Source organism: Thalassophryne amazonica, chromosome 4 (genome assembly GCF_902500255.1).
Source record: "Thalassophryne amazonica chromosome 4, fThaAma1.1, whole genome shotgun sequence".
In the NCBI taxonomy this organism is placed as follows: domain Eukaryota; kingdom Metazoa; phylum Chordata; class Actinopteri; order Batrachoidiformes; family Batrachoididae; genus Thalassophryne; species Thalassophryne amazonica.
In genome coordinates, this window is record NC_047106.1 from 2,237,905 (window position 1) to 2,265,786 (window position 27,882).

The following is a 27,882-nucleotide window of genomic DNA, read 5'->3' on the forward strand; positions in this document are numbered from 1 at the left end:
CCTGAGACATCAAAGTCTCAAGACCTGAACGTCCTTTAGTCCAGAAACCTGGTTCAAAACTAGACATGGGCTGATAACCGGTTTCATGGTATACCGTGGTATGAAAAAGCCACGGTATCAAAACCACTAAAATTTTCCTGTCTCTATGGTATGTGTTGTGTGGGCCGCAGAAGAGGAGGTACTGCTGGCCCACCGCCAGAGGGCGCCCTGCCTGAAGTGTGGGCTTCAGGCACGAGAGGGCGCTGCCGCCACAGACACAGCCGGGGGTGACAGCTGTCACTCATCTCATGACAGCTGTCACCCATCTACACTTCATCATGCTACTCCATAAAACCCAGACGTCATCTCCACCTCGTTGCCGAGATATCTTCGACCTGTGAAGGTAAACTGCTCAGCCGTTTGTTTTGTCTTTCACAGACAGTTTTTGCTTTTGTGTTGTTTGCCGTCGGTTCTGTGAGTGCCTGCAGCTGGAGGCTGGGTTTGTGGTACGTGGAGGGCTGACGTCTTCGCTCCCCACGCCAAACTTTGATAAGTACTCACTAACACTCTTCTCAGGACAGACGACTTATATCCTCGAGCCTGCCCACACGTCACCTTTGTGATTGACTGTTTGCAAAATTTTATATTCCTCTGTATTGTGGTTGTGCTCATTCACGACAGTAAAGCGTTCATATTCGACTCTTTCATTGTCCGTTCATTTACGCCCCGTTGTGGGTCCGTGTCACTACACTTTCCCAACAGTATGAGCGGGTTATTCTTGACAGGCAGAGCGGAGGCGGCCACTGCTGCCCTTCCCCCTGCCGCGCACCTCTGTCTCTGTTTACAAACAGGCAGCTAACGTTAGCTAGCTCTGCATCATGGCTGAAGGAGGCGAAGCCTGCACTGAACTTTTCCCTCCATCTAAAAGGACCAAGTCGGCTGTATGGGATTACGGTGGCTACCATAAAAAGGCAGACTCCACGAATTGGAGGAAGGAGGTCGTCCAAAATGCAAAACATGCGGGCGGACATGTTGGCCTGTGTCAGACTCAGAGTGATTCAAGATACCCACAAAGGATTACATGGAAGGAGTAAACTTTATCCCATCTTTGAAAGCACTGAGAAGTACAAGCAGTGGACTCGAGTCATGCTTGTGGTCAATGGAATTTCTCCCACAAACATGTCAAGAAGGACAAATACATCTATTCCAAGCACTTTGTTGGTGAAGCTGGGCCAATGTTGAGCATCCGGAGTTCCGGACCTTATTCCAGCCACGTTTCTCCCTAAGCAAGTAAGTCGTGTTTCCCCATGGGGCAGATGCTACATGTCTAAAACAGAGACTATTATTTTGGTATTTTCTCTAAAGTTATCAGTGGTATAGTGCTCGTAGCGGTAGACATCGTGTCAATTAGTGTGCCTGAATCACGCCTCCTTCATATGCAAATAGCCATAATGTTGTTAAAGCACATTTTAAAGCTATACATAATACCGTGAAACTGCGGTATTTTTGCCCACGTTATCATACCGTCAAAATCTCATACCGGCCCATGACTATTCAGAACACAGGTTTTGTGAAAAATCTGACTTTGCTAAATCTAAAATGAGGGAAGCTGAGTTTTGTATTTCAGAAAGGGAGGTACTAAATTAAGTTCAGAGTCTGTTACTATTGTAACTAAAACCCCTTTAACACTGGGGCTGCTTCGAGCTGCTTCACGTGGCATCATGATGACGCAGGAATGTCTGCGTCAGGTGCTCACAGCAGGGGGACAAAGAGGAGGTGAGGATGCAGCCTGCAGGTCCTCCGCTGCACAGAGAAAATCAGAGTGCACAGTCTGGTACAAAGAGACCACAGAATAAAAAAAAAGTGATGAGGCATTTTTAAAACGCCCTCTAATGACAGTATTTAGAGACGTTTAAATGCTGACAGTGAGCGAGATCTTTTAATAACCGGCTGACACACATTCTGTTGTTGTGTGCAGACCATTCTTACCTCCACATGCTCCCAGGATGAGGCGTGTGTGTGTGTGTGTTGGACAAACACACAGCCTGAACCAGAACACTCCCTCATCCATAAAGCAGACATCAGGACACTATGGTGGTCACACAGTGTTCTTCCTGAGCTGTTTGTTTCCACACAGACAAACGCCCACAGTGACATGTTGTTATTCTACGTGTGGATCATTGACTGAGTCCTGCTGGGAACAGAGCTCCATAAACACATTCTGAACGTCAAAAAAACAAAAACACAGATAGTTCATGAAACTGCAAAGACAAAGGTCACAACTGCAGCAAGCAAATGATGCGGCCGTCTGCTCAGAAAGGCTCGCCCACTTCCTGAACATAGCCAGTGTCAACCGTCAAACCCAAAGACAACGCAACACACCTCTGCATGAAGGTTATCACACACACACCATCTGGTTGGTGCCACGAATAAGAGAAAAAAATAAAGTCAGCTTTCACTGTTCTTATACTAAAGCTAGTTAATAATATTTACCTTTTAATATGAAATAAATACAAGCCCATATTGATTTAACTGCATAGCAAATCCTATTAAATAATGACAATAATAGTGTGGCGAGCTGCATGGAAGAATGAAGCGCTTATAGATATCCAGGTGTTCACATTTAACTGAGAAACCCATAACTGATCATTTGTGTTCACGCTTACAGCAAAGACTGTATTTTTACGTCGACTCAGTGTACGGTGTTGACCAGGAAGTTATGTTTTTATTTTATCAGGCGGTGTTGGAGAGCATCATTAGATATGGGATGGCAGCACAGTACAGGAAGTTATCACTTCAGCTAAAATCAAAGTTTTCTCATCTGGTGCACACTGCTATGAAGGTTATGCGGAGGACTGGAACCCTTCACCTTCAGCTCATCTATGAGCAGTCTGTCTATAGTCAAGCACAGAAAATACTCTGTGATCCGTCCCACATCCTCCATCAGGAGTCTGAATTTTTACCATCTGGGAGACGATACAGAGTCCCCGAGTGCAAACTGAACACATACAAGAACTCTTTGTTCCTACCTCAGTCAAACTCCTGAATGCTGCAGGGGGAGCAGCGTTAAGGGCTTTGTGCATGGACATTTGTATGTGCACACACATGCACGCACACACACAAAGAGTTTTGTTGTTGTTGTATTTATTGATTTTTGAGACAAATATTTGCAGAGCACTTGAATTCCAAGACAAATTTCCCTTTGGGGACAATAAAATGTATCATATCGACTGAGCTACCGCTTAAGTCTTTTCTGCCCTCTGCCACAAGGAGGTGGCATTACTTTTACATACAGCAACAGAAACAATGGTGGAAGTCATCAAACACACCACACTTTACCAGTGGTGGGCACAGCTAACCAGAAAGTTAGCTTTAATAACCATTAATACGTTAAATGAAAATTTTACTTTTATAACGCTAAACTGATAAACCACTAAAAAAAAAATGTAGTGGAAGTTACCACTAACTGCCAACTTTTAGTATTGACTTGTAGCCACATCAGATTACACTGTCAGCTACTGATAAGTCAGCAGGGGCTGCTGGGTAAATTCCCAGGATCACAGACACAAAACAAATACATCAAAAATAAATAAATAAATCCCCAAACACTGTCATCTTTATCAAAAGCAGTAAATCACAGTATTAATAGTCACAGTTCATCTTTATATAACACAGGAACGCCTCACTTGTGTTGTGCTCAATGCCACTGGTAAAATCTACACCTCACCCGTCACGTCGAGTCTCCCCACTGAAGAAAACCCATGTCAGTTTGGTCTTTACATAAAAATACAGCAATAAGTGTCTTTTCACTTTAAAAAAAAGTAAAGCTTTGCATGAAGATGCTGTCTTTAAAGCAAACACACTAACTGCCCATTTATGCTATGGGAGCTCATTAAGACAGAACACCAGTGCTGCAGCAGCCTCGGGCCTCAAACGCCGAGAGCAGCAGCCTCGAGGCTCATACACAGAGAGCAGCAGCCTCGAGGCTCAAACGCCTCCTCCAGCTGTATGAAGAGAGCAAGTTGGCACTAGTGTGTTTGGCTTAGTGTCTGCTCCATGTTGTCTTTGTTTTACTGTGTGCATGTGTGCTCAGTAGATAAAGGAGCTGACCTGCCAATATATAGACATGGGTTCAAATCCCGCTCATGCTACTTGTTTGTGGCCCAAAAAAAAAAATGTTACAAAAAACATCCAAATGACAGAGCATGAGAGAAAACAATTATCAGAGACAAAGGAAGTGGAAAGACTGAACAGCAACAACAGAAACGCAGCCCGGTGTACATGCACGCATGTGCACACACACAGGTAGGGTGGACTGGACGGCAGCAGCTCTGATATCATGCGCACACAATCCAGGCAGTGTGTTTCAGGCCTGGCGCCACAACCGTATGTACAATCCCTGTGGATAAAGCCAATTTAATCCATCTTAAATTCCCCAAAATAAAAATCCTTCATATAAATTTTAGTATATGTATTAAAGAAATACTTTATAACTCAGCCACATGGGGCGTGCAGCCAGTACATTCTGAGTGCCGGTCCCAAGCCTGGATAAATGAGGAGGGTTGCGTCAGGAAGGGCAGAATCGAATTCCCATACCGGATCGGTCGCGGCCCGGGTTAACAATGTCCGCCACCGGGGCTATTGCCCAACAGGGTGCCGGTGGAAATTGGGCTACTGCTGGGCGAAGACGACGAAGAAGAGGAGGAAAACGTTGCCATGAAAAGCGGGAGAAGAAGAAAACTAGAAGGGTGGAAATGAGAGTGGGGACTTTGAATGTTGGTAGTATGACTGGTAAAGGGAGAGAGCTGGCTGATATGATGGAGAGGAGAAAGGTAGACATATTGTGTGTGCAAGAGACCAAGTGGAAGGGAAGTAAGAGCAGGAGCATCGGCAGTGGGTACAAGTTGTTGTACCATGGTGAGGACAGGAAGAGAAATGGTGTGGGGGTCATTTTAAAGGAAGAGTATGTTAAAAGTGTGTTGGAGGTTAAGCGGGTGTCTGACAGGGTGATGAGTGTGAAATTGGAAATTGAAGGGGTGATGATGAATATCATCAGTGCATATGCCCCACAGGTAGGTTGTGAGATGAAGGAGAAAGAAGATTTCTGGAATGTGTTAGATGAGGTGGTGGAGAGCGTGCCCAAGCATGAAAGAGTGGTGATAGGAGCAGACTTCAATGGGCATGTTGGTGAAGGGAACAGAGGTGATGAGGAAGTAATGGGTAGATATGGTATCAAGGATAGGAATGGGGAAGGACAGATCGTAGTTGATTTTGAAAAAAGGATGGAAATGGCTGTGGTGAAAACCTACTTTAAGAAAAGGGAGGAGCACAGGGTAACATAAGAGTGGAAGAAGGTGCACACAGGTGGACTACATTCTTTATAGGAGATGCAAGCTAAAAGAAATCACAGACTGTAAGGTGGTAGCAGGAGAGAGTGTCACTAGACAGCATAGGATGGCTGTTTGTAGGATGACTTTAGAGGTAAAGAAGAAGAAGAGAGTGAGAGCTCAACAAAGGATCAGATGGTGGAAGCTGAAGGAGGAAGACTGTTGTGTGAAATTTAGTGACCAGGTGAGAGAAGCACTGGTTGCAGGGGAAGCAATTTTGGACAACTGGAAAAGTACTGCAGATGTGGTGAGGGAGACAGCTAGGACAGTACTGGGTATGACATCTGGACAGTGGAAGGAAGACAAGGAGACTTGGTGGTGGAATGAAGAGGTCCAGGAAAGCATAATCAATCAATCAATCAATCAATTTTTTTTATATAGCGCCAAATCACAACAAACAGTTGCCCCAAGGCGCTTTATATTGTAAGGCAAGGCCATACAATAATTATGTAAAACCCCAACGGTCAAAACGACCCCCTGTGAGCAAGCACTTGGCTACAGTGGGAAGGAAAAACTCCCTTTTAACAGGAAGAAACCTCCAGCAGAACCAGGCTCAGGGAGGGGCAGTCTTCTGCTGGGACTGGTTGGGGCTGAGGGAGAGAACCAGGAAAAAGACATGCTGTGGAGGGGAGCAGAGATCGATCACTAATGATTAAATGCAGAGTGGTGCATATAGAGCAAAAAGAGAAAGAAACAGTGCATCATGGGAACCCCCCAGCAGTCTACGTCTATAGCAGCATAACTAAGGGATGGTTCAGGGTCACCTGATCCAGCCCTAACTATAAGCTTTAGCAAAAAGGAAAGTTTTAAGCCTAATCTTAAAAGTAGAGAGGGTGTCTGTCTCCCTGATCTGAACTGGGAGCTGGTTCCACAGGAGAGGAGCCTGAAAGCTGAAGGCTCTGCCTCCCATTCTACTCTTACAAACCCTAGGAACTACAAGTAAGCCTGCAGTCTGAGAGCGAAGCGCTCTATTGGGGTGATATGGTACTACGAGGTCCCTAAGATAAGATGGGACCTGATTATTCAAAACCTTATAAGTAAGAAGAAGAATTTTAAATTCTATTCTAGAATTAACAGGAAGCCAATGAAGAGAGGCCAATATAGGTGAGATATGCTCTCTCCTTCTAGTCCCCGTCAGTACTCTAGCTGCAGCATTTTGAATTAACTGAAGGCTTTTTAGGGAACTTTTAGGACAACCTGATAATAATGAATTACAATAGTCCAGCCTAGAGGAAATAAATGCATGAATTAGTTTTTCAGCATCACTCTGAGACAAGACCTTTCTGATTTTAGAGATATTGCGTAAATGCAAAAAAGCAGTCCTACATATTTGTTTAATATGCGCTTTGAATGACATATCCTGATCAAAAATGACTCCAAGATTTCTCACAGTATTACTAGAGGTCAGGGTAATGCCATCCAGAGTAAGGATCTGGTTAGACACCATGTTTCTAAGATTTGTGGGGCCAAGTACAATAACTTCAGTTTTATCTGAGTTTAAAAGCAGGAAATTAGAGGTCATCCATGTCTTTATGTCTGTAAGACAATCCTGCAGTTTAGCTAATTGGTGTGTGTCCTCTGGCTTCATGGATAGATAAAGCTGGGTATCATCTGCGTAACAATGAAAATTTAAGCAATACCGTCTAATAATACTGCCTAAGGGAAGCATATATAAAGTGAATAAAATTGGTCCTAGCACAGAACCTTGTGGAACTCCATAATTAACTTTAGTCTGTGAAGAAGATTCCCCATTTACATGAACAAATTGTAATCTATTAGACAAATATGATTCAAACCACCGCAGCGCAGTGCCTTTAATACCTATGGCATGCTCTAATCTCTGTAATAAAATTTTATGGTCAACAGTATCAAAAGCAGCACTGAGGTCTAACAGAACAAGCACAGAGATGAGTCCACTGTCCAAGGCCATAAGAAGATCATTTGTAACCTTCACTAATGCTGTTTCTGTACTATGATGAATTCTAAAACCTGACTGAAACTCTTCAAATAGACCATTCCTCTGCAGATGATCAGTTAGCTGTTTTACAACTACCCTTTCAAGAATTTTTGAGAGAAAAGGAAGGTTGGAGATTGGCCTATAATTAGCTAAGATAGCTGGGTCAAGTGATGGCTTTTTAAGTAATGGTTTAATTACTGCCACCTTAAAAGCCTGTGGTACATAACCAACTAACAAAGATAGATTGATCATATTTAAGATCGAAGCATTAAATAATGGTAGGGCTTCCTTGAGCAGCCTGGTAGGAATGGGGTCTAATAAACATGTTGATGGTTTGGATGAAGTAACTAATGAAAATAACTCAGACAGAACAATCGGAGAGAAAGAGTCTAACCAAATACCGGCATCACTGAAAGCAGCCAAAGATAACGATACGTCTTTGGGATGGTTATGAGTAATTTTTTCTCTAATAGTTAAAATTTTGTTAGCAAAGAAAGTCATGAAGTCATTACTAGTTAAAGTTAATGGAATACTCAGCTCAATAGAGCTCTGACTCTTTGTCAGCCTGGCTACAGTGCTGAAAAGAAACCTGGGGTTGTTCTTATTTTCTTCAATTAGTGATGAGTAGAAAGATGTCCTAGCTTTACGGAGGGCTTTTTTATAGAGCAACAGACTCTTTTTCCAGGCTAAGTGAAGATCTTCTAAATTAGTGAGACGCCATTTCCTCTCCAACTTACGGGTTATCTGCTTTAAGCTACGAGTTTGTGAGTTATACCACGGAGTCAGACACTTCTGATTTAAAGCTCTCTATTTCAGAGGAGCTACAGCATCCAAAGTTGTCTTCAATGAGGATGTAAAACTATTGACGAGATACTCTATCTCCCTTACAGAGTTTAGGTAGCTACTCTGCACTGTGTTGTTATATGGCATTAGAGAACATAAAGAAGGAATCATATCCTTAAACCTAGTTACAGCGCTTTCTGAAAGACTTCTAGTGTAATGAAACTTATTCCCTACTGCTGGGTAGTCCATCAGAGTAAATGTAAATGTTATTAAGAAATGATCAGACAGAAGGGAGTTTTCAGGGAATACTGTTAAGTCTTCTATTTCCATACCATAAGTCAGAACAAGATCTAAGATATGATTAAAGTGGTGGGTGGACTCATTTACTTTTTGAGCAAAGCCAATAGAGTCTAATAATAGATTAAATGCAGTGTTGAGGCTGTCATTCTCAGCATCTGTGTGGATGTTAAAATCGCCCACTATAATTATCTTATCTGAGCTAAGCACTAAGTCAGACAAAAGGTCTGAAAACTCACAGAGAAACTCACAGTAACGACCAGGTGGACGATAGATAATAACAAATAAAACTGGTTTTTGGGACTTCCAATTTGGATGGACAAGACTAAGAGACAAGCTTTCAAATGAATTAAAGCTCTGTCTGGGTTTTTGATTAATTAATAAGCTGGAATGGAAGATTGCTGCTAATCCTCCGCCCCGGCCCGTGCTACGAGCATTCTGACAGTTTGTGTGACTCTGGGGTGTTGACTCATTTAAACTAACATATTCATCCTGCTGTAACCAGGTTTCTGTTAGGCAGAATAAATCAATATGTTGATCAATTATTATATCATTTACCAACAGGGACTTAGAAGAGAGAGACCTAATGTTTAATAGACCACATTTAACTGTTTTAGTCTGTGGTGCAGTTGAAGGTGCTATATTATTTTTTCTTTTTGAATTTTTATGATTAAATAGATTTTTGCTGGTTATTGGTAGTCTGGGAGCAGGCACCGTCTCTACGGGGATGGGGTAATGAGGGGATGGCAGGGGGAGAGAAGCTGCAGAGAGGTGTGTAAGACTACAACTCTGCTTCCTGGTCCCAACCCTGGATAGTCACGGTTTGGAGGATTTAAGAAAATTGGCCAGATTTCTAGAAATGAGAGCTGCTCCATCCAAAGTGGGATGGATGCCGTCTCTCCTAACAAGACCAGGTTTTCCCCAGAAGCTTTGCCAATTATCTATGAAGCCCACCTCATAAGGAGAAAGAGGCTGGCGAAAACGTTTTGGGATAGTCGGAGAGATGAAGAAAGTAGACAGGAGTACAAGGAGATGCGGCGTAAGGCGAGAAGAGAAGTGGCAAAAGCGAAGGAAAAGGCATATTGCGAGCTGTACAAGAAGTTGAATAGTAAGGAAGGAGAAAAGGACTTGTACCGATTGGCCACACAAAGGGACAGAGCTGGAAAGGATGTGCAGCAGGTTAGGGTGGTAAAAGATGCACATGGTAATGTGCTGACAAGTGAGGAGTGTGTGCTGAGAAGGTGGAGGGAATATTTTGAAGAGCTGATGAATAAAGAAAATGAGCGAGAGAAAAGGCTGGATGATGTGGTGAGAGTAAATCAGGAAGTAGAAGAGATTAGCAAGGAAGAAGTGAGGGCTGCTATGAAGAGGATGAAGAGTGGAAAGGCATTTGGTCCAGATGACATTCCAGTGGAGACATGGACATGTCTAGGAGAGATGGCAGTAGAGTTTCTAACCAGATTGTTTAATAAAATCTTGGAAAGTGAGAGCATGCCTGAGGAGTGGAGACGAAGTGTGCTGGTTCCTATTTTCAAGAACAAGGGTGGTGTGCAGAGCTGCAGTAACTACAGAGGCATAAAGCTGATCAGCCACAGCATGGAGTTATGGGAAAGAGTAGTAGAAGCTAGGCTTAGAAAACAGGTTAAGATCTGTGAGCAGCAATATGGTTTCATGCCGAGAAAGAGCACTACTGATGCAATGTTTGCTCTGAGAATACTGTTGGAAAAGTACAGAGAAGGACAGAAAGAGTTACATTGTGTGTTTGTGGACTTAGAAAAAGCTTATGATAGGGTGCCAAGAGAAGAGTTGTGGCATTGTATGAGGATGTCTGGAGTGGCAGAGAAGTATGTTAGGGTAGTGCAGGACATGTACAAGAATAGTGTGACAGCGGTGAGATGCGCAGTCGGAATGACAGACTCATTCAAGGTGGAGGTGGGATTACACCAAGGATCAGCTCTGAGTCCTTTCTTGTTTGCAGTGGTGATGGACAGGTTGACGGATGAGATCAGACAGGAGTCCCCATGGACTATGATGTTTGCAGATGACATTGTGATCTGTAGTGAGAGTAGAGAGCAAGTTGAGTCTAGTCTGGAGAAGTGGAGATATGCTTTGGAGAGAAGGGGAATGAAAGTCAGTAGAAGCAAGACTGAGTACATGTGTGTGAATGAGAGGGAGCCCAGTGGAATAGTGCAGTTACAAGGAGTAGAAGTGGTGAAAGTAGATGAGTTTAAATATTTGGGGTCAACTGTTCAAAGTAATGGAGAGAGTGGTAGAGAGGTGAAGAAGAGAGTGCAGGCAGGGTGGAGTGGGTGGAGAAAGGTGGCAGGAGTGATTTGTGACCGAAGAATATCAGCAAGAGTGAAGGAGAAAGTTTACAAGACAGTAGTGAGACCAGCTATGTTGTACGGTTTAGAGACAGTGGCACTAACAAAAAGACAGGAGGCAGAGCTGGAGGTGGCAGAGCTGAAGATGTTGAGATTCTCTTTGGGAGTGACAAGAATGGACAAGATTAGGAATGAACATATCAGAGGGACAGCTCAGGTGGGACGGTTTGAAGACAAAGTCAGAGAGGCGAGACTGAGATGGTTTGGACATGTGCAGAGGAGGGACCCAGGGTATATAGGGAGAAGGATGCTGAGGATGGATCCACCAGGCAGGAGGAGAAGCAAAGAGGAGGTTCATGGATGTGCTGAGGGAGGACATGCAGGTGGTTGGTGTGACAGAGGAAGATACAGAGGACAGGGTGAGATGGAAACGATTGATCTGCTGTAGCGACCCCTAACGGGAACAGCCGAAAGACAAAGAAGAAGAATAATTAAAGAAATACTTTATGATCACAGCCAATTCATCTGTAATTTGTTGAATCATTAGTCCCTCCGTTGAGCAATTATTAAAAAAATGCTGAGAAGTATGCTGCAGGTCTGTCTAAATTATAATCCAGTTTCAGATGATAATCTGTAAACACTGTAGCACGAGCTGCAGCACTGTTTCCTTATTTTAGTGAATTAGCGGCTTTATAGAATACATTGTATGATTGACGTGTGCTAGCTCAGCGTAAGGCCTGATGGCTATAGTGCAGCAGATAACAGAATATTTACAGAGGAATCCTTCAAATCTGGAAAGAAGCACCAAAGTTGGCACAAACACTCCTTAGACATTACTCTTTTCAAAAAACTGAGTAGCCAGTTGAATTTTCAGTAGGCGGCCAGGTAGGGGTCAATTGAAGAATTACACAGGGGTCAAAATTTAAAAATGTTTCAGTCATATTGAAAGCTATACCACATTATTTGTCTGATCACAACGATACCAAAAAGGTATAGTTTTGACTATCTATGATTGAATGTTATGGACTTATGGGGTAAAAACAGCAAGAATGGTAACAAAGGTCAGCAACAGTTTGTACAGGGGTCAGATGTTAAAGTTGGTCTAAATATTGTAAAATGTGATGCAAATTATTGGTTGAGTTAATAGGGTTTTAAAAAGGAATAGTTTGCACTATGTGGCATGCTTTGTTTAGTTATTCCTCTGCCTCCTTTAGCAGTAACGGTACTTGTAATAAGTGTAGCTTGTTCGTAGCTTTGGAGGCCAGGCTGGGCGAATTGGAGATTCGGCTCTGCACCTTGGAAAATCCTACAGCTAGCCAGGCCCCTGTAGTTGGTGCGGCCCAAGGTAGCTTAGCCGCCGATAGCTGTCCCCCAGCAGATCCCGAGCAGCCGGAAAAGCAGGCCGGCTGGGTGACTGTGAGGAGGAAGCGTAGTCCCAAACAGAAGCCCCCTGTACACCACCAACCAGTTCACATCTCTAACCATTTTTCCCCACTTGGCGACACACCCACAGAGGATCAAACTCTGGTTATTGGCGACTCCGTTTTGAGAAATGTGAAGTTAGCGACACCAGCAACCATAGTCAAATGTCTTCCGGGGGCCAGAGCAGGCGACACTGAAGGAAATTTGAAACTGCTGGCTAAGGCTAAGCGTAAATTTGGTAAGATTGTAATTCACGTCGGCAGTAATGACACCCGGTTACGCCAATCGGAGGTTACTAAAATTAATATTGAATCGGTGTGTAACTTTGCAAAAACAATGTCGGACTCTGTAGTTTTCTCTGGGCCCCTCCCCAATCGGACGGGGAGTGACATGTTTAGCCACATGTTCACCTTGAATTGCTGGATGTCTGAGTGGTGTCCAAGAAATGAGGTGGGCTTCACAGATAATTGGCAAAACTTCTGGGGAAAACCTGGTCTTGTTAGGAGAGACGGCATCCATCCCACTTTGGATGGAGCAGCTCTCATCTCTAGAAATCTGGCCAATTTTATTAAACCCTCCAAACCGTGACTATCCAGGGTTAGGACCAGGAAGCAGAGTTGTAGTCTTACACACCTCTCTGCAGCTTCTCTCCCCCTGCCATCCCCCCAATACCCCATCCCCGTAGAGACGGTGCCTGCTCCCAGACCACCAATAACCAGTAAAAATCTATTTAAGCATAAAAATTCAAAAAGAAAAAAATAATATAGCACCTTCAACTGCACCACAGACTAAAACAGTTAAATGTGGTTTATTAAACATTAGGTCTCTCTCTTCTAAGTCCCTGTTAGTAAATGATATAATAATTGATCAACATATTGATTTATTCTGCCTAACAGAAACCTGGTTACAGCAGGATGAATATGTTAGTTTAAATGAGTCAACACCCCCGAGTCACTCTAACTGCCAGAATGCTCGAAGCACGGGCCGAGGCGGAGGATTAGCAGCAATCTTCCACTCCAGCTTATTAATCAAAAACACAGACAGAGCTTTAATTCATTTGAAAGCTTGACTCTTAGTCTTGTCCATCCAAATTGGAAGTCTCAAAAACCAGTTTTATTTGTTGTTATCTATTGTCCACCTGGTCGTTACTGTGAGTTTCTCTGTGAATTTTCAGACCATTTGTCTGACTTAGTGCTTAGCTCAGATAAGATAATTACAGTGAGCGATTTTAACATCCACATAGATGCTGAGAATGACAGCCTCAACACTGCATTTAATCTATTATTAGACTCAGTTGGCTTCGCTCAAAATGTAAATGAGCCCACCCACCACTTTAATTGCACTATAGATCTTGTTCTGACATATGGCATAGAAATTGAAGACTTAACAGTATTCCCTGAAAACCCCCTTCTGTCTGATCATTTCTTAATAACATTTACATTTACTTTAATGGCCTACCCAGCAGTGGGGAATAAGTTTCATTACAGTAGAAGTCTTTCTGAAAGCGCAGTAACTAGGTTTAAGGATATGATTCCTTCTTTGTTATGTTCTCCAATGCCATATACCAACACAGTGCAGAGTAGCTACCTAAACTCTGTGAGTGAGATAGATTATCTCGTCAATAGCTTTACAACCTCACTGAGCACAACTCTGGATGCTGTAGCTCCTCTGAAAAAGGGAGCCTTAAATCAGAAGTGCCTGACTCCGTGGTATAACTCAGAAACTTGCAGCTTAAAGCAGATAACCCATAAGCTGGAGAGGAAATGGCGTCTCACTAATTTAGAAGATCTTCATTTAGCCTGGAAAAAGAGTCTGTTGCTCTATAAAAAAAGCCCTCTGTAAAGCTAGGACATCTTACTATTCATCACTAATTGAAAAAAATAAGAACAACCCCAGGTTTCTTTTCAGCACTGTAGCCAGGCTGACAAAGAGTCAGAGCTCTATTGAGCCGAGTATTCCTTTAACTTTAACTAGTAATGACTTCATGACTTTCTTTGCAAATAAAATTTTAACTATTAGAGAAAAAATTATTCATAACCATCCCAAAGACATATCGTTATCTTTGGCTGCTTTCAGTAATGCTGGTATTTGGCTAGACTCTCTCTCCGATTGTTTTGTCTGAGTTATTTTCATTAGTTACTTCCTCCAAACCATCAACATGTCTATTAGACCCCATTCCTACCAGGCTGCTCAAGGAAGCCCTACCATTAGTTAATGCTTCGATCTTAAATATGATCAATCTATCTTTATTAGTTGGTTAATTAAAGTAATTAAACCATTACTTAAAAAGCCATCACTTGACCCAGCTATCTTAGCTAATTATAGGCCAATCTCCAACCTTCCTTTTCTCTCAAAAATTCTTGAAAGGGTAGTTGTAAAACAGCTAACTGATCATCTGCAGAGGAATGGTCTATTTGAAGAGTTTCAGTCAGGTTTTAGAATTCATCGTAGTACAGAAACAGCATTAGTGAAGGTTACAAATGATCTTATGGCCTCAGACAGTGGACTCATCTCTGTGCTTGTCCTGTTAGACCTCAGTGCTGCTTTTGATACTGTTGACCATAAAATTTTATTACAGAGATTAGAGCATGCCATAGGTATTAAAGGCACTGCGCTGCAGTGGTTTGAATCATATTTATCTAATAGATTTCACTTTGTTCATGTAAATGGGGAATCTTCTTCACAGACTAAGGTTAATTATGGAGTTCCACAAGGTTCTGTGCTAGGACCGATTTTATTCACTTTATACATGCTTCCCTTAGGCAGTGTTATTAGAAAGCATTGCTTAAATTTTCATCGTTACGCAGATGATACCCAGCTTTATCTATCCATGAAGCCAGAGGACACACACGAATTAGTTAAACTGCAGGAATGTCTTACAGACATAAAGACATGGATCAATCAATCAATCAATCAATTTTTTTTTATATAGCGCCAAATCACAACAAACAGTTGCCCCAAGGCGCTTTATATTGTAAGGCAAGGCCATACAATAATGATGTAAAACCCCAACGGTCAAAACGACCCCCTGTGAGCAAGCATTGGCTACAGTGGGAAGGAAAAACTCCCTTTTAACAGGAAGAAACCTCCAGCAGAACCAGGCTCAGGGAGGGGCAGTCTTCTGCTGGGACTGGTTGGGGCTGAGGGAGAGAACCAGGAAAAAGACATGCTGTGGAGGGGAGCAGAGATCGATCACTAATGATTAAATGCAGAGTGGTGCATACAGAGCAAAAAGAGAAAGAAACAGTGCATCATGGGAACCCCCCAGCAGTCTACGTCTATAGCAGCATAACTAAGGGATGGTTCAGGGTCACCTGATCCAGCCCTAACTATAAGCTTTAGCAAAAAGGAAAGTTTTAAGCCTAATCTTAAAAGTAGAGAGGGTATCTGTCTCCCTGATCTGAATTGGGAGCTGGTTCCACAGGAGAGGAGCCTGAAAGCTGAAGGCTCTGCCTCCCATTCTACTCTTACAAACCCTAGGAACTACAAGTAAGCCTGCAGTCTGAGAGCGAAGCGCTCTATTGGGGTGATATGGTACTACGAGGTCCCTAAGATAAGATGGGACCTGATTATTCAAAACCTTATAAGTAAGAAGAAGAATTTTAAATTCTATTCTAGAATTAACAGGAAGCCAATGAAGAGAGGCCAATATGGGTGAGATATGCTCTCTCCTTCTAGTCCCCGTCAGCACTCTAGCTGCAGCATTTTGAATTAACTGAAGGCTTTTTAGGGAACTTTTAGGACAACCTGATAATAATGAATTACAATAGTCCAGCCTAGAGGAAATAAATGCATGAATTAGTTTTTCAGCATCACTCTGAGACAAGACCTTTCTGATTTTAGAGATATTGCGTAAATGCAAAAAAGCAGTCCTACATATTTGTTTAATATGCGCTTTGAATGACATATCCTGATCAAAAATGACTCCAAGATTTCTCACAGTATTACTAGAGGTCAGGGTAATGCCATCCAGAGTAAGGATCTGGTTAGACACCATGTTTCTAAGATTTGTGGGGCCAAGTACAATAACTTCAGTTTTATCTGAGTTTAAAAGCAGGAAATTAGAGGTCATCCATGTCTTTATGTCTGTAAGACAATCCTGCAGTTTAACTAATTGGTGTGTGTCGTCTGGCTTCATGGATAGATAAAGCTGGGTATCATCTGCGTAACAATGAAAATTTAAGCAATACCGTCTAATAATACTGCCTAAGGGAAGCATATATAAAGTGAATAAAATTGGTCCTAGCACAGAACCTTGTGGAACTCCATAATTAACCTTAGTCTGTGAAGAAGATTCCCCATTTACATGAACAAATTGTAATCTATTAGACAAATATGATTCAAACCACCGCAGCGCAGTGCCTTTAATACCTATGGCATGCTCTAATCTCTGTAATAAAATTTTATGGTTAACAGTATCAAAAGCAGCACTGAGGTCTAACAGAACAAGCACAGAGATGAGTCCACTGTCCGAGGCCATAAGAAGATCATTTGTAACCTTCACTAATGCTGTTTCTGTACTATGATGAATTCTAAAACCTGACTGAAACTCTTCAAATAGACCATTCCTCTGCAGATGATCAGTTAGCTGTTTTACAACTACCCTTTCAAGAATTTTTGAGAGAAAAGGAAGGTTGGAGATTGGCCTATAATTAGCTAAGATAGCTGGGTCAAGTGATGGCTTTTTAAGTAATGGTTTAATTACTGCCACCTTAAAAGCCTGTGGTACATAGCCAACTAACAAAGATAGATTGATCATATTTAAGATCGAAGCATTAAATAATGGTAGGGCTTCCTTGAGCAGCCTGGTAGGAATGGGGTCTAATAAACATGTTGATGGTTTGGATGAAGTAACTAATGAAAATAACTCAGACAGAACAATCGGAGAGAAAGAGTCTAACCAAATACCGGCATCACTGAAAGCAGCCAAAGATAACGATACGTCTTTGGGATGGTTATGAGTAATTTTTTCTCTAATAGTTAAAATTTTGTTAGCAAAGAAAGTCATGAACTCATTACTAGTTAAAGTTAATGGAATACTCAGCTCAATAGAGCTCTGACTCTTTGTCAGCCTGGCTACAGTGCTGAAAAGAAACCTGGGGTTGTTCTTATTTTCTTCAATTAGTGATGAGTAGAAAGATGTCCTAGCTTTACGGAGGGCTTTTTTATAGAGCAACAGACTCTTTTTCCAGGCTAAGTGAAGATCTTCTAAATTAGTGAGACGCCATTTCCTCTCCAACTTACGGGTTATCTGCTTTAAGCTACGAGTTTGAGAGTTATACCATGGAGTCAGACACTTCTGATTTAAAGCTCTCTTTTTCAGAGGAGCTACAGCATCCAAAGCTGTCTTCAATGAGGATGAAAAACTATTGACGAGATACTCTATCTCCCTTACAGAGTTTAGGTAGCTACTCTGCACTGTGTTGTTATATGGCATTAGAGAACATAAAGAAGGAATCATATCCTTAAACCTAGTTACAGCGCTTTCTGAAAGACTTCTAGTGACCTAGATGATGACCTCTAATTTCCTGCTTTTAAATTCAGATATAACTGAAGTTATTGTACTTGGCCCCACAAATCTTAGAAACATGGTGTCTAACCAGATCCTTACTCTGGATGGCATTACCCTGACCTCTAGTAATACTGTGAGAAATCTATTAAACAAATATGTAGGACTGCTTTTTTGCATTTGCACAATATCTCTAAAATTAGAAAGGTCTTGTCTCAGAGTGATGCTGAAAAACTAATTCATGCATTTATTTCCTCTAGGCTGGACTATTGCAATTCATTGTTATCAGGTTTTCCTAAAAGTTCCCTGAAAAGCCTTCAGTTAATTCAAAATGCTGCAGCTAGAGTACTGACGGGGACTAGAAGGAGAGAGCATATTTCACCCATATTGGCTTCTCTTCATTGGCTCCCTGTTAATTCTAGAATAGAATTTAAAATTATTCTTCTTACTTATAAGGTTTTGAATAATCAGGTCCCATCTTATCTTAGGGACCTCTTAGTACCATATCACCCCAATATAGCACTGACCCCTGTGTAATTCTTTAATTGACCCCTACCTGGCCGCCTACTGAAAATTCCAGTGGCTACTCAGTTTTTTCAAAAGAGTAATGTCTAAGGAGTATTTGTGCCAACTTTGGTGCTTCTTTCCAGAAATGAACAATTCTTTCAGTTATCTGCTCCACTACTAGGTGTAAACTTTTCATTAAATTTGATCCAATATGTTTTCAAGCAGAACACGTGTAGATAAAGTCAGTTGAATAAAAACTTTGTTTTTTTGCTTGTTTGAACGTTTGCTTTTATGAAACTAAAGCACTTACCCTCCACACATCAGGAACTCGCTAGACAGACGGCGGCCTGCTGCCACTGGTTGGTCATCTGACAAAAAGAAAAAAAAAAAAAGCCTTTTATTTACAAAGCTGCAGTAATGATCAGATTATGTGAGGACCCTTGCTTGAGTGCAGACTCTGTTCACATTACATACAACATGTGCACATCTGTTCTGTGTGTCATGATGTGAACATTTACAGCTCATTCAGGCTCACGTCAGCATTTATCAAATAAACAATAAATTTAATCCTGAACATTTTTAATCAGTGGTAAGAATTGATTAATATTCATTCACTTTGTTCTTTTTTCATCTTTTTTGTGTAAAAGAACATTTGGAGACTTCATTAATTTCAAACCTCATTGTAAAAGTTGTAAAGGTTCTACTACTAGTCTATAAAATTTTTCACGGCCTGGCACCTCCCTACCTAGCTGACCTAATTAAACGTTACGTACCGGCCTGGGCTTTGTGTTCTCAGGGTGCAGGACTACTTTGTGTCCCTAGGGTGAATAAGAAGTCTGCGGGTCACAGAGCCTTCTCTTATCGTGCCCCTGTTCTGTGGAATGATCTCCCTGCATCAATAAAACAGTCAGATTCTGTGGAGACTTTCAAGTCCAGACTTAAGACGTACTTATTTTCCCTTTCGTATGGCTAGCATACTGACATAGTATGTTACTATGCTTTTTTACTCTTTTAAATTCATTTTATTAGTAAACAGAGTGTGCTGCGGCCTCAACTTTATCTAAATTCTGGGTCTTTTAGTGAAGTTTAGGACTAGTGGCCGGCGATCACTTTAGTATTTCTTCTGTTTTTCTTGTTGTTTAATGCTGACAAATTATACTGTATTTGTTGTCTTTCTGATGCCTGATTCTGTTTTTTTTTTTCTCTCTCTGTTTGAGGTGCAGCTCCAAGATGGGTGTGGTGTCTGTTTCTGCAGGTCTGCTTGAGGTTTCTTCCTCAGAGGGAGTTTTTCCTTAGCACTATTGCTCTGGGGGTTGGTAAGGTTAGACCTTACCTGTTCTTTCAGTTGCACCTTAATAATGGCGGCACGTGTATATGCTGCGGCTTGCAACTCCCGTGGCTATGCTTGTGTCCATTTGTTTGTTTGTTTGTTTTTACTCATGTCTATGTACACAATGGTAGTGGAGGCACTAGTGCAGTACAGTAGGTCGGAATTATGGAATATTGGGCTACAGTGCAGGCTTCACATATCCCCGAAACTGGACTTTATTTTACTGGAATTGCGAAGGACTACTGAGCCTATGATTTTTTCCACGCAGCTGCCCAGGAGACGGCGTTTTTGTAAACAGAAAAGGGGTAAGAGAGCTGGCTTGCGTGCTAGGCTACAAGCTAGCCTGTACAGACCGGCGCTTCCTAGTCTCTTCCTTGCCAATCCCAGTTCTCTTGCCAACAAGACTGACGAGATCCGACTCAGGGTTATCTCGCGAAGAATGGACAGTTGTGTGGCCGCTGTTACAGAGACCTGGCTGGACGATAACATCCCAGATACAGCGGTGGAGATAGAGGGACGCTCTCTCTTCCGGGCGGACAGGACTGTGGCTTTGGGTTAAGAGCAGAGATGGGGGCCTGGCGCTCTGTATGTAAACAATCTTTGGTGCACAGCCACATATATTGTTGCAACATTCTGCTCTCCTGATTTGGAATACTTGGCCGAGAAATGCAGACCTTTTAAGCTGGTGAGAGAGCTCCCGTCTATGGTGATCAGAACTGTCTATATACCACCACGGGTGAATGCTAAAGTAGTGTTAGAGGCGCTGTACGGCCTGGTTAATGGGCAGATGAACGTCAACCCAGAGGCGGCTGTGATTGTGGCTGGAGATTTTAATCACGTTGAATTAAAGGCGGTGTTTCCTAAATTTCTTAAGTACATAAACTTCCCCACCAAAGACAATAATATTTTGGATCAGGTATATTGTAATATTCCTGGTGCTTACAAGGCAGTAGCAGCACCACATCACCACAGCTCCACTGACCACAGTTCAGTGGAGCTGATTCCTGCTTATAAGCCTCTGGCATGTAGATCAAAGCCAACCACCAAGACAGTTCACGTTTGGTCTAATGAGGCCTCCTCCGCACTACAGGACTGTTTGAGGTTACGGAAATGGCAAATGGACTGCATTTATATAGCGCTTTTCCATCTGCATCAGACGCTCAAAGCACTTTACAATTATGCCTCACATTCACCCCGATGTCAGGGTGCTGCCATACAAGGCGCTCACTACACACCGGGAGCAACAGGGGGCCCTTAGTGATTTTCCAGTCAGGTGGGGATCTGAACCCATGATCTTCTGGACTCAAGCCCAACACCTTAACCACTAGACCATCACCTCCCCTAAACACACAGACTGGAGTTTGTTTAGGGATGGGGCAGACCTGGAAGAATATACATCACCTGTCCTGGGTTACATCCAGTTCTGTACTGATGCTATCCTCCCTGTAAAGATCATTAAGGAGTTTCCCAATCAGAAACCATGGTTGGATAGCACAGTACGGTCCCTGCTGAAGGCCCGAGATGCTGCGTACCGGGCTGGAGACAGGCTGGCTTACTGCAGGGCTCGATCTGAACTGAGGAGTGGAATTAAGCAGGCAAAACAGCGCATAGAGGAGCATTTTAATAATAAGGACCTGCAGAATATGCGGCGAGGCATCAGGACCATGACGGATTATAAGCGCAAGAACCAACTGGCCAGCCATGACCTCACCCTGCCTGACACTCTGAACAACTTCTTTGCCCGTCTTAAGACTTCAAACAGCAGGGAGGCTGTACATTTACCCCAACTTGGGGACCAGCATCAGCCCCTTGTCCTGCAGCACCATCAGGTGATGTCCACCTTGCAGAGGATTAATGTCCACAAAGCTGCAGGACCGGATGGGGTGTCGGGTAGGACTCTGAGAACATGTACTAATCAATTAGCAGGAGTGTTTTCAGATATTTTCAATCTGTCCTTGTGCCTGGCCAAGGTTCCTGGGTGCCTCAAGTCCTCCATCATAATACCGATACCAAAGAAGACATCCATCACCTCCTGAATGATTACTGGCCTGTTGCTCTGACCCCAGTAATCATGAAATGCTTTGAGCGGATTCTACTAAGGTATATCAGAGACTTCATTCCTGCGGACCTGGACAGCCTTCAGTTCACTTATATAGGGAACTGTTCAACAGAGGATGCTGTTTCCATCACTCTGCACACAGCCCTGACTCATCTGCAGCACCCCAACACATATGTTAGGATGCTATTTGTAGACTTCAGCTCAGCTTTTAACACAGTCATCCCAGACAAGCTGACACTGAAGCTACACCAGTTGGGTTTGCCTGTGCTGCTGTGCTATTGGATCAGAGACTTTCTCACCAAAAGGTCTCAGGTGGTGAGAATAGGTGACCTTACATTGTCTTCTCTGGTCCTTAACACAGGCACTCTGCAAGGCTGTGTGCTTAGCCCAGCCCTCTTCACTCTGTGCACACACGATTGTACTGCCATCCACCCCACAAACACAGTTGTGAAGTTTGCAGATGACACCACAGTAGTGGGTCTCATTTCAGATAATAATGAGACCCACTACAGAGAGGAGGTCCAGCGGCTAATTCAGTGGTGTTCAGTTAACAATATGACACTGAACACAGGGAAGACCAAGGAGGTCCTTGTAGATTTTAGTATGGCCAAGAAAACGGACCACGTCCCCCTCCTCATAGGCAGAGAAGTGGTGGAGCGTGTGGACAACATCAAATTTCTGGGCCTCCATATTACATCTGATCTGTCTTTGTCCATGAATACCTCCAATCTGGTGAAGAAGGTGCAACAAAGGCTCTTCTTCCTCAGGAAACTGAAACGCGCTGGACCATCCTCCCGACTGCTGGCAAACTTTTACAGGGTCACAATAGAGAGCATCCTCTGCCTCAGTAGTAGAGAAGCTTGAATCTTCGACTGGACTGGGTTGCTTCAAACGTTTCAGAAAGAAGGCCTCCTTGACCCCTCTCTCAAACCATTTCTTCTCTCTGGCTAATATTTTAACTTCCTTGTCCTCAAACGTGTGGTTAGTGTCTTTAAGGTGGAGATGAACTGCAGACTGAGGTCCACTGGCGCCCTCTCTGCGGTGCTGGTATAGCCTTTTGTGTAAAGGTTGCTTAGTCTCACCTATGTAGTGTTCGTTACAGTTTTCCTGACATCTGATAGAATACAATACATTGCACTTGTTTGTAACTAGGGATCCTGTCCTTAGGGTGAACTAATTTCTGTCTCAAGGTGTTAACCAGTTTAAAGTTAAAATAAAGTTAAAATTTAAAATTCTTCTTCTTACTTATAAGGTTTTGAATAATCAGGTCCCATCTCATCTTAGGGACCTCATAGTACCATATCACCCCAATAGAGCGCTTCGCTCTCAGACTGCAGGCTTACTTGTAGTTCCTAGGGTTTGTAAGAGTAGAATGGGAGGCAGAGCCTTCAGCTTTCAGGCTCCTCTCCTGTGGAACCAGCTCCCAATTCAGATCAGGGAGACAGACACCCTCTCTACTTTTAAGATTAGGCTTAAAACTTTCCTTTTTGCTAAAGCTTATAGTTAGGGCTGGATCAGGTGACCCTGAACCATCCCTTAGTTATGCTGCTATAGACTTAGACTGCTGGGGGGTTCCCATGATGCACTGAGTGTTTCTTTCTCTTTTTGCTCTGTATGCACCACTCTGCATTTAATCATTAGTGATTGATCTCTGCTCTCTTCCACAGCATGTCTTTTTCCTGGTTCTCTCCCCTCAGCCCCAACCAGTCCCAGCAGAAGACTGCCCCTCCCTGAGCCTGGTTCTGCTGGAGGTTTCTTCCTGTTAAAAGGGAGTTTTTCCTTCCCACTGTCGCCAAGTGCTTGCTCACAGGGGGTCGTTTTGACCGTTGGGGTTTTTCAGTAATTATTGTATGGCTTTGCCTTACAATATAAAGCACCTTGGGGCAACTGTTTGTTGTGATTTGGCGCTATATAAATAAAATTGATTTGATTTGATTTAAAGTAAACTGGGATTTTGTGCTGTCTGAAGATCCTCTGTAGTTTTTCCCCTACTCCTGCTAAATAAGGGAGAGACACTCTTCTTGTCTCCATCTCCTGTCTATCTGGTCTCTTTGTTCTGTGGGACTTCTGCACTTTAAGGGCTAAAGAACAACAACTTGTCCGGAAAGCCTTCACAGTATGTGGGTACCCACGGTGGTCCCTGGACAAAGTGCAGAAGTCCTAGAGTTCAAAGAGACCACATAGACAGGAGACGGAGACAAGAAGAAGAGGAGTATCTCTCCCTAATTTAGCAGGAGTAGGGGAAAAACTACAGAGGATCTTCAGACAGCACAAAATCCCAGTTTACTTTAAACCGGTTAACACCTTGAGACAGAAATTAGTTCACCCTAAGGACAGGATCCCTAGTTACAAACAGAGCAATGTAGTGTATTCTATCAGATGTCAGGAAAACTGTAACGAACACTACATAGGTGAGACTAAGCAACCTTTACACAAAAGGCTATTCCAGCACCGCAGAGAGGGCGCCAGTGGACCTCAGTCTGCAGTTTATCTCCACCGTAAAGACACTAACCACACGTTTGAGGACAAGGAAGTTAAAATATTAGCCAGAGAGAAGAAATGGTTTGAGAGAGGGGTCAAGGAGGCATTCTTTGTGAAACGTTTGAAACCCAGCCTTAACCGGGGAGGGGGTCTGAGACACGCTTTATCCCCTGTTTACAATGCGGTACACAGGTCAAAGCAGTTTCAGTCTTTTGTTCATGGTAATGAGTCATTCACGTCATCAGCAGAGTCGTCAAGGGAGCCTTCAGGAGAGGGACAGCTGCCCTGTCATTAGGAGGGTGCTAACTAGAGCACAATAGGTGCTAATTAGAGCTATTGTTTAGTCACCAGCCTATAGCAGTCTGCCTCTCGGTAGGAGGGGTCTGGTTAGGTTTAAAACTCCAGCTTTTGTGACTTCTTGATTATTCTTCTCTACAAGAGTCAAGACAGAAGTCAGACCACCACAGCAAGAATTTGAGCTGAGGAAGCTTCTGAGATTTGAAGCGAAACGTCCTCGCGTCAAGCAACCAGTCCAGTCGAAGATTCAAGCTTCTCTACTAAGGAAACCACCTGGACAACTGAGAGCCTACACAGAAACTCTGCCTCAGCGTGACTGTGTGGTACGGCAGCTGTACAGCCCAGGAGAAGAAGAGTCTGGCGTGGGTGGTGAGGACAGCTCAGGGCACTGTTGGCTGCCCCCTCCCAGACTTGGACTCCATTTATGAGATCGTGTCAAGAAAAGGGCCAAATCTATCGCTGCGGACCCCAGTCACCCAGGCCACAGAGTGCTTGTAGCGCTTCCATCAGGCAAGCGGTACAGAAATATTAAAGGTCACTACAAATAGACAGAGACAGTTTTTTTCCTAGGGCTGTCAGAGCTGTTAACCCTTGCCCCCCTCCCTTGTAGTTTTTCATATACACTCCACCACTCTGGAGTTATACACATATGCGCACACACACACACACACACACACACACACACACACACACACACACACACACACACACACCTTTTTAGGGACTGTAATCATGCATTCAGTATATCTGGCCTGTTTTAATTATTTATTTATTTATTTACAGGGTCTGCATCTCCTGGCACATTGCAGTTTGTTTATAGAACTGTCATGCACACAGCACTTTTTTAATCTCCTGCTGCATTTCTTTGCCTACTGATTTCTCTGTGTATATAGTTGAATGTGTATTTTTGTCCTTTGTCTTAAATTGTCGTATGAGGTTTGATGCTAGACAAGGTGAAGCTGCAACTTAAATTTTGTTGAATTTTATTCAATGACAATAAAAGGCATCTTATCTTATCTTGAGGCAACTTTGTTGTGATTTGGCGCTATATAAGTGAAATGAATTGAAATTGTAAAGCAAGCATTTGGACATTTTGTGACATTTTAATATTGTTAAAAGTAATACAGCAATGTGACCTAACTGCGTAATTCATTCATTCATTTTCTACTCCCACATATTTCAGCTGAGGCTGACCTGTACATTCTGACTTCTTAAAGCAGCCATGTGTCACTCATATGGGAGATGTGGTGCAGCGCACTGTCACTTACAGCTCTCAGCAGAGATGTGAGGCACCAGGACGAAGTCGTCGGTGTCACAGGATGAGTTCTTACTGCTGGTGCTTCCTGTAGACTCTTTGGAAAGCTGCAGGAAGTTTGGTGGGCCGAGCGGTGGAGATGATAACCCATCTTCAGTCAGCATCTGCATGTCTGGCAGCGACTGGATGTTCAGAGAGACACACAGACATGAGAGTTATTATTCTGTATGGTGGCTCAATATACGATACACTTTATTGTACCCAAAGGAAAATTTGTCTTGGACTTCAAGTGTTCTGCAAATATTTCTGTCTCAAAAATTAATAAATACAACAACAAAACAGTACACTGCTTGCATGCCTCTGGAACATTAATCAGCATATTGCACATTTCCCATAATATAATTTACAATTAAAACAACATAATAAAACAGATAAAAAACCAGATTAAACCAGATAAGTTAAAGTACACACCTTACTTGTACACACTAGGTTTAAGGATATGATTCCTTCTTTATGTTCTCTAATGCCATATACCAACACAGTGCAGAGTAGCTACCTAAACTCTGTAAGTGAGATAGAGTATCTCGTCAGTAGTTTTACATCCTCATTGAAGACAACTTTGGATGCTGTAGCTCCTCTGAAGAAGAGAGCTTTAAATCAGAAGTGCCTGACTCCGTGGTATAACTCTCAAACTCGTAGCTTAAAGCAGATAACCCGTAAGTTGGAGAGGAAATGGCGTCTCACTAATTTAGAAGATCTTCACTTAGCCTGGAAAAAGAGTCTGTTGCTCTATAAAAAAAGCCCTCCATAAAGCTAGGACATCTTACTACTCATCACTAATTGAAGAAAATAAGAACAACCCCAGGTTTCTTTTCAGCACTGTAGCCAGGCTGACAAAGAGTCAGAGCTCTATTGAGCTGAGTATTCCTTTAACTTTAACTAGTAATGACTTCATGACTTTCTTTGCTAATAAAATTTTAACTATTAGAGAAAAAATTACTCATAACCATCCCAAAGACGTATCGTTATCTTTGGCTGCTTTCAGTGATGCCGGTATTTGGTTAGACTCTTTCTCTCAGATTGTTCTGTCTGAGTTATTTTCATTAGTTACTTCATCCAAACCAACCATTAACATGTCTATTAGACCCCATTCCTACCAGGCTGCTCAAGGAAGCCCTACCATTATTTAATGCTTCGATCTTAAATATGATCAATCTATATTAGTTGGTTATGTACCACAGGCTTTTAAGGTGGCAGTAATTAAACCATTACTTAAAAAGCCATCACTTGACCCAGCTATCTTAGCTAATTATAGGCCAATCTCCAACCTTCCTTTTCTCTCAAAAATTCTTGAAAGGGTAGTTGTAAAACAGCTAACTGATCATCTGCAGAGGAATGGTCTATTTGAAGAGTTTCAGTCAGGTTTTAGAATTCATCATAGTACAGAAACAGCATTAGTGAAGGTTACAAATGATCTTATGGCCTCAGACAGTGGACTCATCTCTGTGCTTGTTCTGTTAGACCTCAGTGCTGCTTTTGATACTGTTGACCATAAAATTTTATTACAGAGATTAGAGCATGCCATAGGTATTAAAGGCACTGCGCTGCGGTGGTTTGAATCATATTTGTCTAATAGATTACAATTTGTTCATGTAAATGGGGAATCTTCTTCACAGACTAAGGTTAATTATGGAGTTCCACAAGGTTCTGTGCTAGGACCAATTTTATTCACTTTATACATGCTTCCCTTAGGCAGTATTATTAGACGGCATTGCTTAAATTTTCATTGTGGGACTAGAAGGAGAGAGCATATCTCACCCATATTGGCCTCTCTTCATTGGCTCCCTGTTAATTCTAGAATAGAATTTAAAATTCTTCTTCTTACTTATAAGGTTTTGAATAATCAGGTCCCATCTTATCTTAGGGACCTCGTAGTACCATATCACCCCAATAGAGCGCTTCGCTCTCAGACTGCAGGCTTACTTGTAGTTCCTAGGGTTTGTAAGAGTAGAATGGGAGGCAGAGCCTTCAGCTTTCAGGCTCCTCTCCTGTGGAACCAGCTCCCAATTCAGATCAGGGAGACAGACACCCTCTCTACTTTTATGATTAGGCTTAAAACTTTCCTTTTTGCTAAAGCTTATAGTTGGGGCTGGATCAGGTGACCCTGAACCATCCCTTAGTTATGCTGCTATAGACGTAGACTGCTGGGGGGTTCCCATGATGCACTGTTTCTTTCTCTTTTTGCTCTGTATGCACCACTCTGCATTTAATCATTAGTGATTGATCTCTGCTCCC

The 27,882-nt window shown here is 42.6% G+C and overlaps 1 protein-coding gene across 1 annotated transcript in view; it reads right to left on the minus strand.

Moving 5' to 3' along the window:
- ulk2 (unc-51 like autophagy activating kinase 2) overlaps nucleotides 1-27,882 on the minus strand; it is a 119,932-nt gene that overhangs the window by 47,263 nt on the left and 44,787 nt on the right. The window contains exons 13-14 of the mRNA XM_034169020.1: nucleotides 25,601-25,769; nucleotides 18,476-18,533 (exon numbers count right to left, since the gene is read on the minus strand). Coding sequence (XP_034024911.1) covers nucleotides 18,476-18,533; nucleotides 25,601-25,769 — 227 coding nt within the window. The remainder of the gene's footprint in view (nucleotides 1-18,475; nucleotides 18,534-25,600; nucleotides 25,770-27,882) is intronic.